This window comes from Lepidochelys olivacea (genome assembly GCF_965140295.1).
Source record: "Lepidochelys olivacea isolate rLepOli2 genome assembly, chromosome: 1".
Lineage (NCBI taxonomy): Eukaryota > Metazoa > Chordata > Testudines > Cheloniidae > Lepidochelys > Lepidochelys olivacea.
The window spans coordinates 268,134,039-268,149,697 of record NC_140411.1 but is presented as its reverse complement, the minus strand read 5'-3'; the positions used below and the strand labels follow the sequence as shown (position 1 = coordinate 268,149,697).

Here is a 15,659-nt window from a genome sequence, read left to right as displayed (position 1 = left end):
GACACTTTAGAAGAATTGTGTTAAGAAACTTTCATTGCTTCTGTCAACCTCGCTTTAATTTCTTACTTTCATAAAATATATTCACACAAAGAAAAAAATATGACTAGCCTTTTTCCCCCCTGTGAACTTCCTCCACTGAATGCATCCGATGAAGTGAGCTGTAGCTCACGAAAGCTTATGCTCAAATAAATTTGTTAGTCTCTAAGGTGCCACAAGTCCTCCTTTTCTTTCTACTATTTCAGACATCCATTGTTCAGGTAATGGCCAATCATACCACAGAATGTTTGAGCACCTCACTCTTTCCCAGTTTTCTTTTAATCTACTCTCCTTTTTCCTGCAGTCCAGTATTTCCATAGGTGAAAAAAAATGCTAGCCCTGCTCTCTAAAACATGTCTAAAACTTGTCTGAGAATGTTCTCATAAATCCTGAGACACATCTGCACCGGTATAACCAAAATACTGGTGCAGAGTGTAAGTGTTCTAATAAAATACTACTTTTACCTGTCACTTTGGTCACGCTTTTCATTAGATTTGCAAGCACTTCACCAGCCTCATTATCTCCATTTTAGAGATGGTGAAACTGAGGCACAGTCCAAGTTGGACTTGTCCAACGTCCCACACAGGAGTCAATGGCAGAGTCAGGATTAGGACTCAGGTCTCTGCATTCCAGGTGCCCTATCTGCCGGAAGAGCAGTACCCAACCAAGTTATGAACCATTCTAACTCAAGCTAACAGGGGAGAACAAGTGGAGAGGCTGAGAAGAGAAAAGGTTGTACACTTTTCTCCCTTCTTCCTACTTCCCTCATAACCATACATATGGAGTTCAAGACAAACAGCCCTTTGCCCCCACCAAGTAGAGGTTGCATCTATTAAACATGGCGAGTGAGCTTGTAATATTTTGAGAACTTGGGAAGGATTAACAGACAACCACCTTATACCATTTCTGCTGTAACTCCATCCCCCTACCCTCAAATAAAATGGTAAAAGTTGGAATTGAAAAATGCTTTAACCTTGGCTATTAGACAAAGTGGCTGAGGGAATCTCTTTTCTGGGACCAACTTCAGGTGATCTGAAGAAGAGTTCTGTGTAAACTCAAAAGCTTGTCTCTCTCTCTCTGTCTCTCTATCTCATCAACAGAAGTTGGTCTAATAAAAGATATTACCTCACCCAACTTGTCTCTCTAATATCCTGGGACCAACATGGCTACCACAACACTGCATTAACCTTAGCTAGTCATGAGAGTCTAGACTCCTGTACACTTATTCAAAGCAGGATCTAATTCACCCAGCTGTAATTACAGACACTACACATCTTGCTGAGCCATGGGATAAATGAACAATGCTCAGTGCTTGTGATCTATGGGGCAGCTTCATGGTTGCACTAGTGCAGGGACGGATGGGAGGAAGCTCGCAGCCCCTTAATTCAGCACCTCTATGTGTGTGCGTGTAGGGCGGGGGGTGCCTCTGTGACTGAACATATTCTCACAGGGCAATTCAAATGGGATCCTTGGATGCATAAGCAAGGGAATACTGAGTAGGTATAGGGAGGTGATACTACCCCAAGGCATAGCATTCGTGAGACTATTCCAGGGATACTGATTCCAGTTCTGGTGTCAACATTTTAAAAAAGATTGTTGGCAAGATTGTTTCAGAAAAGAACTACAAGAATGATTTGAGGCCTGGAAAACCTGCCAGCGAGAGGCTAGAGAAGCTCAAGCTATTTAGTTTATACAACAAAAGGTTAATTGGGGACTTGATCACAGTCCTACATGGGGAAGGGATTTCCGAAAGCAGAGAGCTCTTTTGTTCTGTCATTGTCTGTTAGACTAAAGCCAGTGGCTGGAAGCTGAAGATAAAATAAATTCAGACTAGAAATAAGATACAATTTTTTTAACAGTGAGAGTAATTAACCATTGGAACCATTTACCTAGGGATGTGGTGAATTCTCCGTCACTTGACAACTTTAAACCAAGACTGGATATCTTTCTAAAAATATGTTCTAGATCAGCTAGTGATTATGTGCTTGATGCAGGAATCATGGGGTGAAAAATGTCCAGTCTGCTATGCAGAAAGCCAGACTAATATGATCATAATGATCTCTTAAAATGGTCCTACACCAGGGTAACTGTGGATCTTGCAGCGAGTTGCCTCTGCATAGTCATGCTTGTGTGATGCAACCCCCTTGTAGAACGGAGCTTGAGAGCTATCCAGAAAGCAGTCCCCCAGAGAGGACTGGGGCCACATAAATGCTCTGTTGCTGTATGAAATGTTTGGAGCCTGTAGTAAAATGGCAATCAAGGGGTTAACTGAGTTACTCAGAGTATTATGCGTTGGAGCCATGTTCCATTCCTCCTTTACCTCCTGTTTAGTTAGTGGGTGTTTCCTCCACTCTCTTATGTAGCTGAATAAAGCAGCACGTTCCCAGCTTGCATTACTGTAAGTAGAGTGGGTTTCTTGTGCACGGAGCAGACTCTTTCCGGCACCACCGTTATAAAAGAGCTGTGCAGATCCAGCTATCTCAATTCCTTCTGCCGAGTCCAAGAGAAGTCACATGAAAGAAGAACTCTGAGGAAGAGGGGGAGGTGAGCAGTTGGCATGAACATGCAGCAGCAAGGTTCTAGTGTTTCCACTGCTCCTCTCCCAGGCCAGGCGGGGGTGTGGAAAAGCATCTCACAAGTAGGAATATCCAAAGGTTACTTTCACGAACAAGCCCTTTTGAGCCCCCTAGTGAAAATGGAGGGGGAGGGAGTTCTGCCTTCCTGATAATTCTTCACATGAGGAGGATTTGCAGAAAAGTGCAGGCCATCTTGAAGTGACATTTTCCTAAGAAAGCAACTTGAGCCATGGCTACATCTGCTGCAGAAGTATGTACCTTGTAGTTGTCCTTTGATATAAAGAGAACAAAGGGACTCCCTTGTTTGTCTTGAACCAGCTGAAGACCTCCTTCACTTGACTATGATCCCCAGGATGGAATTCCTCTCCACTCAATCAACGTGCCTGTGGTTGAGATGAGCTGCTACATGCAGAGAGACTCGGTAGACTACAAGCTGATGATTCAGATTTGTTTTCATCCCATTAAACAGGAGCTGGTTTCTTCTGGGGGAGATTGCTTAAGGTTCCTTCGGTCAGTTTTTGTAGACTATTACTGCCTTGTGTGATCTGAGAAAACACATCAGTTTCCTCAGAGCAAGATGCATTGTTACAGTTCAGAGTACTAGTGCACTGATATACAGTGTACAGCAAATCTTTTGCTGACTGACCACTTCCCCTATGCTAATGTTTTTCCCACAAATGCTCCCCAGCCTGTTATCTTTGCATCTGTCAGTTATTCCCTGACTGGACATCTCTGGAGAGTGTCATGCTGGGCTTCCTGGGTTTATGCATCTCAATGCTAATACTATATACAAGGAAAAAACAGACTGTCAACATCTTGATGAACTTAACAAAGGAAATCTTCATAATCTTGGGACTGAAGACATTTCACCATAGCTACCCTGACTTTCTGTGCAGGTGATGATTTAAGGTGGAGACTGGCAGGTAATGTGACACAAAATTCTGAACTAACAACCAATATTTAAGATCAGAGGACATAATATTAAAATTTGGTTGCCTTCGGTTAAGCACCAATTATCCATATTAGGCACCTAAAATATATGGACTCCTTTTCAAAAAAAACACCCATAGCTTCACTGGAAGGCCTTAGTCCTTTCCAGGAGCTAAAAGATTTGGATACTGGAGCTTAGAGCTCTTCTCTGGACTCCAGAGATCCTTGAACTTTTTATTTTAGTTACTTTGTCAAGAGGAACTCTCCCTGGATCTTCCAGATCATCCTTACAAAAATAATGGTTGTATAAGTGAGAAAATCTGTAAATGAGTAATTATCACATATGTCCGCATCTTGGTTTAGCATTTGTGGCATTAATTGTACCATTAACACCAACTATTAAAGTTGCACATTCTTCTTGGACTCTGTATGCTGAAGCCGTGTGCAGATCTAATATACATCCCACTGCATTATTTCAAAAAGCAAAAGTGTGTCACATTTTTGAAAATATTAAGATTTTTCAAGTAGAAATTACTGAGTTAGTTCTTAATTCCGTTTTTATAGTTTACTTAGCCATATTCAATATACTAGGAGGTGAGATTTAGAGCTTCATAGAAAATATGTATACAAAAAGACAACATTCTTTCAGTAACATATTTATCATACAGCCCAAAATCTCATATAGTCATTTTTCCTCTGCCATAAATTCAAGCTCTTCACAGTTCAGCAATCTTTCAGTATTTAAAAATATAATACATTTTAAAAAGGCGAAACTTTCAACATTTCATTAGGTTCTTATTGAGGTTTTCTTGCATTACGTCTGTCTTGTGTTCTTCAACGTTTATATTTTCCATCGGTTGGTTGCATTTTGAAACAGAAGTCAAACTCTCAAACAAAAGCAGAACAAAAGATTTTCATCCACATTGGCCTCATCCTCATTTTAATAATTTCTTAAATCCACTGCAATAGTAAAGTACTCTTTGCCATAATATATTTCACCAACAATTTCAACTGTTGATAAAACACATTATTCTCACTTTAATCCACTGCTTCTTGCAGATGATCATCTTGCACATTGGTGTCTTCCTTTAGACATTCAATCCTTAATTTCCTCCATAATCTTTAAATCCCTCCAAAGGTGAGAGTGGGGGGAAAGAACAAAAGAAATACACAATACGATAAACGAACAAAAATTCAGACTCATGGTTAAAACACAGGACTGAGTCTCAGGAGGTTTGGGTTCTATTAATGACTCTGCCACAAGCTTGCTCTGTAACCCTGGCCACATCACAATCTCTCTGTGCATCAGTTTCCCTAGGAGTAAACTGGAAGACATGATATTTACCCAGGATAGCCTCAAGGACATTTTGAAGATAAATTAATTTCGTGAAACACTTGGAAGATAGTATAGAAGTTCAAGGTATAAAGAGCTGAAAACATTCTCCCTTAGCTCTTTTCACAGAAATCTGTATCTCCCTCTCTAGCTTTTATTACACTTTTACTTAACTGGAGATAATATTTAGTTGTTGCTAGTAGGTATAGTTCTACTTATGGTATAGGCTCCTATGTCTTAGTCCTAATCCTTCAATCAATTACAGATCTACCAAAACTTCACATTCCACGGTGGCACTACACTGATTGGAATGACTTTATGTAAAAAATGCACACTCAAGCTATTATCCTCTTACATTACCTGGCTCTTAAGTTCCAGAATAGAATGTCAAATCAAATAATGAAAACAAAGAGCCCAGAAAGGCTTAAAAATGGAGTGGGCATAGGGTTCAGCCCTGGGTTCCCTCTTCAGTGAATTCCCTTGACCAAGAACATGTGAATTCAATTTTTCCCACCCTTTTGAGATACGAAAGAATGTCTTTCTTCCTATTACTACAGTATTACAATACCAAGGCCAAAGTAATGAAGGAACAACAATGTCCTGGTTTTGCAACCTTTGATGCATTTTTACTCTAGGTGTTAGAGTTTCTTTGTTGTCTGTAAAATCTTTAGTCTTAAAGAGCTGAGATTTTAAGCAGCGTTTCTTAAGAAACTTAACCAGGCTTCCTTTTCACACCCATGATTTTCCCTGCCACAAATGACAGATCTTGTTGAGGTGTTAGAGCCTGATCTTAACCTCACTAACTGCAAGAGGACTCTTTCCATTGTCATCAATGAGCTTTTCAGCCAGCCCTTAGTCTTTGCCCTGGAAAAACAATATTTCTATGAAGTTTATCAGTCAGGATTGATGGTAGCTAACATTAGGATCATTAAGTGCACCATGATGTGTGCCTCACTGGAGAAGGCACTGAACTCCAAAGATCTGCCAACCACACTTCAGAAGCAGCAGCTTCCACCACTATGATCTCCTGTAATGCTCAGCAAATTGATCTGTGCTTGGCTCCAGCGGTCAGAGAGAAGGCAAACAGAGCCGAGCACTGCTCAGCGGAAGTGACCTTTTGGAGCTGTGGAACTTTTCCCCACTCATATTTGGAGGAGGCAGGAAGAAGGGCCTGACATTTGGATGAATCTGAGCCCCATTTTGCCCCATCGCCCCAGTTAGGCTTCTTTGACCCCTATGGCAAACTAAGGATCCTCAAGTTACATATCTAGTCTGGTTTTCTAAATGGACACTTTGAGCACGCAGATTAATATTCTCCTTTGAAAAGAGTTCATTTGCCTGTGACAAGCTGCCTTTTGCTGACCTTCAGGAGTCATTTCACTCATTTCCCAAACAAATGAATCAGTGATTTCCATTCCAATTTCAAGGTTTACTAATCTCGAGTGTAACTGGAGCTACATTGAATATGCTGATTTGATCACGTTCATCTATAACTTGCAGGCTCAGCACTAAATCATCTTCTGCCTCCAATACCAATGATACACAGGCTAGTCAGTCTTATCTTGATAGGTTTCACAAAGTCCTTTTCACAATCATCTGTGTTACATTCTGGTAATCTCAAGGACTTCGAAGATTTTACATTTTGGCTGGGATTTTAAAAGGAAATTCAATAGGATTTGGGTGTCTAAATTGCTTAGGCTCCCTTGAAAATCTCTGCATTACTCTTTTTTACCTCCCTGTACTACAAAATGACCAGAAAGTAAGTACTGTGATCATCTAGTCTGACCTCCTGTAGTGGCAGGCTCACCTGTGTTAAACTAATTTAGTCCAATCTTGTCTCAATCAAGCAAATAAGTCATCGATTTTTAGAAATAAGATCGGAGTATGATTTAGAAGAATGATGTAAACCTTTTGTCCTCTAAAGTATTAAATGGCCTTAACAAAAGCAGGAGGGTTGATATCTAATGCAAAAATCAGCATGCTTGATGATTAATACATAGCATATAGTGAAAATATGTGTCATATTAATGACAGAACAATTAGAGTGCATTGATTCTTTTAAAATATTTTCTTTGGATTTTAGATTTTAAATTAAAGCTCAAAATAGGTTTACCGGAAAGTTTAAAATCAAATAAAGTTGAGAAAGGAGCTAAAGTGAACAGTGTGATAGCCATGCATTCCTTTTAGTAAGCTATAAATCTGTAAATTGTCTTTCATCCAGTAGCCTCTCTCCAATGTAAGCTAAAATGTGCCCATTAAATATGTGATGAAAAATGAATCTAAAAAACCCTCCAAAATTACAGCATTGAGGACTTGATCCTGAGGTACTTAAGTACATGAATCTCCCTATGATTGAGTGTATACCCCTTGAATGGAACCTGGCAGAGAAAGGGTTAAGGGACGAAGGAACTATGCAAGCTAGCCCCAGTAACATGTGGTAGAATAAAAAAGGACTTGTCTGTGAGAAGTACTCTAGCTGGGGGCAGGACACTTTCAATAACTGCTTGCGAAGAAGTCAGTCTGGGACAAACCAAAGGAACCTACAAATGTTTGGATTAGAAGAGACTGCTAGATACAACAGAGGGCAGTGTATCCATGCATAGGATCAAACTGAATGCTTTACTTTCAAGAGGAATTTTTGGGAGAGACTAAAGATCTGGAACAGCCTTTCACTATGAGTACCAAAAACAACAGACTAACCAGTTTTAAAATTGATCTTAATAAATTTACGAATGGCTTACATAATGGATTTGCCTATGATAACAGGAGACTGGACTTGATGATCCAGGAGAGCCTTTCCAGTCCTATGTTTCTAAATAAGGTTCATTTCAGCAAAGCATTTGGGGCACATGTCAAGATGCTGAGAAAAAAAACCCTCAATTCAAATGTCTATTTTGAGACCAGATTGGCTGAGCAAAGCCCAGTTTAACCTCTTAAAAGCATGACTCGGACAAACTGAGAATGATCACCACATGGAGTCACTGATATTCCCATTGATGTCAATGGGAGTTCTGCATACACCAGTACCACAGAACTGAATACAGAGCTAGATTTGATGCTAAAACAGCCACCACTCTAAGCTGTGATTTCATTCTGGATCTGTCTTTTTTCATTTGGTATCTGAAGGAATCCTGAAGGATGACTGTCCTAGTTTTTCACTGAGAAAGTGAGAGAGAAGGAGCAGAAGAGCATTCACTGTGTACCAACTCTCAGGAAAACACCAACACTTAAGTGGTTTTACAAATACATTGAGGCAGGAGAGGTACTAAATGCCCCGTTCTTTCTTTAGATAGGAGGCACATATGATGGCCTTTCCAGAAAAAAAATATTTTTTTCTGAAAAGTCCCTATGTATCTGAGGAAGGGATGTTTCAGACCTCTCTGGAGGATCAGGATGTTAAGACAGGAAGAAAGGAAAGCGAAAGGGAGGCAGGCTGGGCTGCTAAAATGGTACTTAAAAAAACCCAAAACATTAGAGACTAAAAGAGGAAGAGGGAAGTGTGAACCAAGTGATAAAATGTGCACAAATCAGTCTACTCAACCACAAATTATGAGATATTTCATATTCAAACTTCCAAGATTTGTGACCTTCAAAGAAGTATTTTTACAGTAGGTAAAGTGGTTAAGTAGGTACAGGGATAAATGTCGTCCCCCCCGCCCCCATGGACTTCAGTCAAACTTCCACTCACCGTGAAAGCCTCGCAAATTTATGTTTGAAAGCAAGCTTGCACACTGGGCAACTTTCCCCAGCTCTGTTTCTGGATTAGAATGAGAGCCCTAATTCAGTAGGATAAAATTATACAACAGCCAAGTTTAAATTTTTCTTTGAAAAAAGATCTAATTTCACTTTCCTATAAATGTTTGCCTTAACAAATGGGATTCATCAACTGCTCTTGGATTCCCAGGTAGCATATGGGTTTCGTTTTTCATTTGCGTTTTTAATTGCTTTTTCTCTACACGCATTTAACAAAGAGATTGCAGCCTTTTCTCGATCATGTAGACTATAACACAGTTATTTGCACAGTCTTTGTCACTTTAAGGTTGAACTACTGAAATACGCTCTACTTTGGGCTATGCTTGAAGACTACTTGGAAGCTTCACACAGAGCAGAACGTAACAGCCTGCCTGCTTAGTGAAGTGAACTGTTCATGTTACAAATGTGCTCCATGAACTGCACTGGCTTCCCATCTGTTTTTGGGTGCAATTCCAAGTTTTATTTTTGATCTACACTGCAAAGCATTACATGATTTAGGACTTGGTATCTTTCTCCCTATGCACAAAGAACAGCAGAGATCATCCTGAGGCACTTTTGCTGATAGCTTAACTTTACTGACCTTCAGAATGGTACAAGACCCATCTTTTTGGTCAAGCATATGCTTGATTTAAAATCATCAGTACATTATCTCTGGTTGGTTGAAGGAGTACAGGGAAGGGGACTGATTTATGCTGTCTTTTGTGGACAGTTTGATTTAATGTTGAGATGCATTTAGTGCTACAGTGATGGGCCCGTAAGTCATTATATAAATAAATTACAAACCTTTTAAGAATGTCCAAATAAACCCCAAGAATACAAACTTCCTTGGAAAATGATGGGCACACTCAGTACTGGAAGCAGTCACACCCCTCATTAGTTTCTCTTCAAACCTGTATCATGTTTGTCTTTTCTATAGTGAGGTTCTGCCAGCTCATTTTTACATGGGTCGCTCTCTCAGCCAGTGCTACGAATTGGCACCTTCTCTTGAAAAGGAGACGTGAAACTAATGTCTTCTGAATACTGATGAAAACACAGCCTAAAATGGAGTTTCCTCTCAGGAGCTTGTACATCAGTCTGTATAGAACAGGCAGGGCAACTGAATGGAACCACAAGGAACCGCTTATAAGAGGACTCTCGGGGAGCAAGAGCTACGCCTAAACTCTGTTCTAAGACCCGTCAACAAGGATGGGATAGAGTCAGCAAAAAACAACCCTATTCAGATCCCACAGGCATGTCAGCAGCACCTGGGCTGGTATCAGAAAATCTACATTAAGTTTCCCCATGAAGGGAAACTTTCAAGCTGGACAGGGATGCCTTTAACATCAAGTGATGACTTCTTGAGCAAGGGCCTACCAACTACTTGTTTAAGGCTAGTCAGTCAATATCTTGGCCTCCTGGAAGGAAGTATAAACAATCCCCAATCTTTTTCTATGTCCTATTCTAACTTACTTCTTTATAAAGTTGTTTTCTAGAATTTCTTTCCTTGCTACTATGTATTTCTTTCTTTAAAAAAAATTGGTTCAGTACTATGAGTTTAAAAATGTAGGTCCTGATCCTGCAAAAGACTCATTCATAAGATTAACTCTTTGCAAGATTGTGAGCTTCATTTTTAAGGGTATTTAGATGCGTAAAGATGCAAACAGGCACCTACTGGGATTTTCAAATGCACATAGGCATTTACCTGTATTTAGGGGCATCTAAATATATTTAAAAATCTGGCCCTAAGAGTCTTAAATGAAGTACATGCACACACTTTTGAAAATATGATATATATATGTGCACAAACTAATCTAGTTTAGGATTCTTAACCCTTGCAAACACTGCTTTGAAACTAAAAAACATCAAAAACGGATACTGCATTTGCTGATTTGGATCTGGCCCCAATATCTGAATATGCAACAATGACTAGGTTTAATTCTTTGATCAACAGCATGAGGACACTTTTTTAACCTTACCTGTGCCATCTGCCTCTCCAGTTTTGACCGGGGAATATCTTCAAAATAGTTTTCATTTCTTCTTCTCCTTGCATCCCCCTGCATGATAATGTGAGGAACGTCTAGGGAGCCACCGGTAGTGTAAGTGCTTTGGCTAAGTGAGGGAGACAACTGAGGAGGAGTATGGTTACCGCTGGGTTCCTGGATAGAAATGGAAAATGTAGCATGGTATAATACCATTTTTATGTCTTCAAGCAACCTGTTTAAAACTATATTTGAACTATTGTCAATACGAAATGTAGGAGCATTTCCTGAAGAAAGAATTTATGATGAATGAATGTTATTTTGTATTAGATCAGGGGTCGGCAACCTATGGCACGCGGGCCAAAGACGGCACGCGAGCTGATTTTTAATGGCACGCTTCTGCCTGCCGGGTCCCAGCCACCGGCCCCACTCAGCCTGCTGCTGAACCCAGGCCGGGACCCCGGCAGGCAGCAGCGTGCCATTAAAAATCCTGCCCACCCCGGCCCACTCTTCTCTGCCCCCCCGCCGGGGCAGGGTGAAGAAGCTTGGTCCTGCCGGCTGCTGCTGCAGGGCAGGCAAGCTCCCCTTCACGCACCTCTTCCCCCAGCGTGCTGGGTTCCTGCCCAACCTCCTCCTCTCCCTCCCTGCCACCGATCAGCTGATGGCCCTTGCGGGGGAGGGGGAGAAGTGGAGCCGCAGCGCACTCGCTGCTCCGTGGAAGAGGCGGAGAAGAGGTGGGGACAGGGCCTTGGGGAAGGGGCGTGGAATCAGGGCATATCTCCTCCAGCCTCTTGCCGTGAGCCGCCCAGGGCAAGGGGCTGCGAGCACCCCCATGACCTCGTCCACACCCCCAGCCCTCTGCCCTAACCCCTACACCCCCCTCACACCCGCCCAGCCCTCTGCCCTGATCCCTACACCCCCCACACACCCCAGCCCTCTGCCCTGACCCCTGCACCCCCACAACCCCCACCCCTCTGCCCTGACCCCTGCACCCCCTCACACACCCAGCCCTCTGCCCTGACCCCTATACCCCCCGACCCCAGCCCTGACTCCAGCACCCTAAATGAAGCTTCTTAAACATTTTGAAAACCTTGTTTATTTTGCATACGACAATAGTTTAGTTATGTAATATATAGACTTATAGAGAGAGACCCTCTAAAAAACGTTAAAATGTATTACTGGCATGCGAAACCTTAAATTAAAGTGAATAAATGAAGATTTGGCACACCACTTCTGAAAGGTTGCGGATCCCTGTATTAGATTGTGACTTGCCCTACACAACTTGTAGAGGGCAGTAATGCACCCTTATTTTCCTCACAGCCTCCCCACATCACCAGTTTGTGAGCAGGCTCCATGGAGACATGATTCCTCCTGTGTAGATGGAAGTTGTTGGAGATGGGTGGCGAATGAGCAGCACGGAAGGGGAAGTAATCTGCTACTGGTATAGGCTGGTAGAAAATTACATCCCCATTTCCCAACTCTGAGCCAAGTCCTCTCCCAGAGTTGCTGCTGGGAAGATACAGCTACATGCCAGCCCTTGTCAGGGTCCAGCTAAACACACAATTGATGCCTTAACTATTTGTAAGGGGCAATATACCACCACTTGGGAGAAGCCACGTGGTTTGTACTCCAGCAATGTCTTCCCTTGTTGGGAGAGAAAATGAGTGGACAGAGATATAAGATACATACTTTACATACAATTTGTAATGGCCCTGCAGAATACAGTTTATATGGGGAAATTAGAGAGAGAAACAGAACACAGATTACAACTCCCAGGGCTCCAGAAAACATCAGTGTATCAGTATCTAGCCAAACTGTTTGTAACAGATGCAGGACACGGTGGTCTTGTCTAGGACACTGGGGTAGTTTGGGAGTTGCAACCTTCTCGTACATCCAACAACACAACATTGCAAACATTAGTGTTCAGGTGTTCATATTACCAGTTAAGTTCCACTTGCTAGTAGGAAAGCTAACAGCATGCTCTCTACCACCATGACAATCTGCGCGGGTGCTGTACCAGTAGGGACTGCAAACACTAGCATAGCAACTGCACTGGATCAATTCTTCCTCCCACATCTGTCCCACAATGCACTAGTCACTTCTTAAGTGGACTCTGATCAATTTTCTGGACTCTGCTGTAGAGTCAAGTTCTCCAGAAGCCCTCACCTGCACAACTGGGCAGCGCACCTTCGGTCTCCATGTGTGTACCCCTTTTTGCCAGCATCCACTTCTGTGCAATCGTCAAATTTCAGTGTTAGCTTCCCAAGCTGCTTTTGAATCACTTCTCAAAAGAAGCTTTTGTGCAAGGATACCTTAAGCTGGCCTGAGGTTCACAAGAGTGCTTGTCCAGATCTGGGGTGACCAGGAGATACAGTTACAGATGAACTCCACTATCAGGAACAGTCTAGTTTCTGACCAGGTGTTGAGCAGATGGCCCAGTTATCACATGCACCAGGAAACAGTGCCAGGAGAAGATAAAGACAATTTTCTTAGATTAAGTTATTTGGAGCAGGGAATGTGCCAGTTTATGTGTATGAAGCATAACTATAATATAACTATTTAACATTGAACAACAATGGGCCTGAAGGTACCGTACAACAATGCCGAGATACAAACGGCTGCTCTGGCGCAGGGAGGAAAACCTACTTCTTATTGTTTTAGAGGAGTAACTAAAGGGGATTCTTGGTTCAGTTTTCCACAGAGCCAAACTAGATTGTGGACCGCTCTAAGGCACCCTATTTCAAGCTGCTGAGAGACCAGGAGGAGAGTAAGGAGGCCTGGGGTGGTCTAATGTGGTTGGTTGCTCTTCCAATGGAAGGTTTCTGCTCATAGGTAAGAGTGATCAATCTCCGCATTTCATACTGTATCTTTGTTACTTTTGCTTTAATATTTACCAATGTTTTCTTCATTAAAAAAATAATGTTTAAAGCTACTGTAGGAACTAGAAAAACTGAAGTGGTGGTCTGAGGCTATTAGCCCAGCTAAGACTTATACTGGCATCCTTTTAGGAACAATCTTCACACCAAAAAATGGTTCTTTCAATGTGCTAGACACAAACAGATCTTCCTACAGAAGCAGATATACATTTCACCGTATCCAAACTATTCTTCAGCTTGAAATAAAATCATTAGTGCATATTATAAGGTAAACACTCCCCTATGTTTTTGTTTGAGTATTTCTATGGTACAGTATCTCAGCTATTGAAGGAGTAGAGGATCTTAATCCAAACTCATGTCCTTTCCTTTAGGACTCCCATTGAAGACAACTGTACATAAAGTGATGAATAATATTTAGTTACTGTCTGCATTAGTAATTCTAGCTGTTGGGCAGTGAAATATTTTTCCTCATCCTGATTACATGAGGAGGAGATCTAGTGTACTTTTCACTGTACAGAGAATGTACAATGCTGCTAGTAACGTAGGATGTGAAAGCTTTTCCACCAGCAGAAGAGGAACATTCCCATGTATAGAAATAGTTTTCAAATCCAATACATCGAAACCCCTGAGTGAGTGTGTGCTACTTTCAGCATTGGCCATTTCTTTTTTATTTTAGCACTTGCAGTGTGCCAGGAGACCATTCACACAACAAACCAAGATATAAAATGTAACTAAAAATACCCTATTTTGAGCAATTCTCTAGGGCAGGACATCATGAACTGAAAGGCACTTTTGCTAGCACAATATTAAAAAACAGGTTATAGATTTCTAAATCTAAGCATTTGTATATAGCGTTTGACACTAAAGAGGGTAAAAACAGGGAGGTCACAGAATCGATAATTTTCTGTTAAAATAAGATTATAAAAGGCAGCAGCAGTTCCCACTCTAGCTTTACCTTCTCCTCCTAACACCAGGAAATACAACTAGGGAGCACATTATGTGCCCGACAACTGGAAATCCATTCCAGAATGAAATTCCAATCAGAGGAGCAGTCACCATGGAAATACTCAAATCAAATCTACTCAAACAGGGAAGAACTGAATGAAAATGTCATAGTAAAAGGTGCTAATGAGCATGAACTACCTTGAACACAACACAGTAAAGACAGGGTCCCCAGACCATAAGGTAATACGGATAATAGATACCAAGAAAGCAAAATTTCTGGGATTAGAAATCTAGTGAATTTATTGCAATGGGAGGGATATAAAAATCAGTGAAAGTGGAAAATCCCAGGAGGTACCATGACCAGGCTTGCAGGAGTGGGGTTATTAATGGAAACTGAGTAAGACAAGTAACTTTAGATACCCAGAAACACCTTGATATCTATACATGTTTATCTCACTGATTTCAGTTAGCTTTGTGTAACTAAAGCAGAGACTTGCACTACAGAGCAGCAAACAAAAAGGAAAGTGATAAAACTCATTCTATATGCTTAGCTACTAAGTGACAATTCTTTTTGCTTTCAGTTTTCTTTTTAAATAGTATTTTTATTAAATGATTGCTGACTTTACGAGATACCAAATTTGCTAGAAACTTACCCTGAGGGTTATTGACCTTGGTGGTTTCTGAGGAGGGTCTTCGTGAAGCCTGTCTCCCAGAGATGCCAAAATACGTTTCCTGTGGCCAACCAAGCTGATTTTTAAAACCTGAAAAATAATGAAAGCTCAGGTAAGAACATTCATTAAAATCATTAAACAAAGAACCAGTCAGAAACAAACGCCTTTTCTATAAACATCTTAAGAGGTAAGTACTCTGCATTGGTCAAGGAGAAAGAAAGAGCGAGCGTGCAGTGGAAGGTGTATAAAGATTAGCAGAGGGGGTTACAGGTCAGAGAGGAGGATGCAGAGTAAAAGGAGGCAGGAATGATATAGAATGGGGGGAAAAGAAAAGCAGGTACAGTTAAGGAAAGCAAAGACAGGCAGAGCAGCAGAGTAGGGAGAAGAGTGAAATCAAAGTGGAGGGAGAGAGAATTCCAGATTGAATTCCAGATGGAACAGTAGTACCAGAAAAAAGGGAAAAAATAAAACCAGTAAGAAAAGACTGGGGCAGAAAATGTAGGACTGCAGACAAGAGTGAGCAATGGAGAATAAAGGGAGCAACTGAAATGGAGGAATACTGGTGTTAGAAGAGTGAAGAG

At 41.3% G+C, this 15,659-nt stretch overlaps 1 protein-coding gene across 10 annotated transcripts in view; it reads right to left on the bottom strand.

The window, feature by feature from the left end:
* Positions 1-15,659, bottom strand: part of ANKS1B (ankyrin repeat and sterile alpha motif domain containing 1B) — a 754,152-nt gene that overhangs the window by 62,336 nt on the left and 676,157 nt on the right. For all 10 annotated transcript variants that reach the window (XM_084617338.1, XM_084617337.1, XM_084617336.1 and 7 more), the window contains 2 exons: positions 15,061-15,168; positions 10,584-10,763 (listed from right to left, as the gene is read on the bottom strand). In XM_084617338.1, the coding sequence (XP_084473464.1) occupies positions 10,584-10,763; positions 15,061-15,168 (288 nt within the window). The remainder of the gene's footprint in view (positions 1-10,583; positions 10,764-15,060; positions 15,169-15,659) is intronic.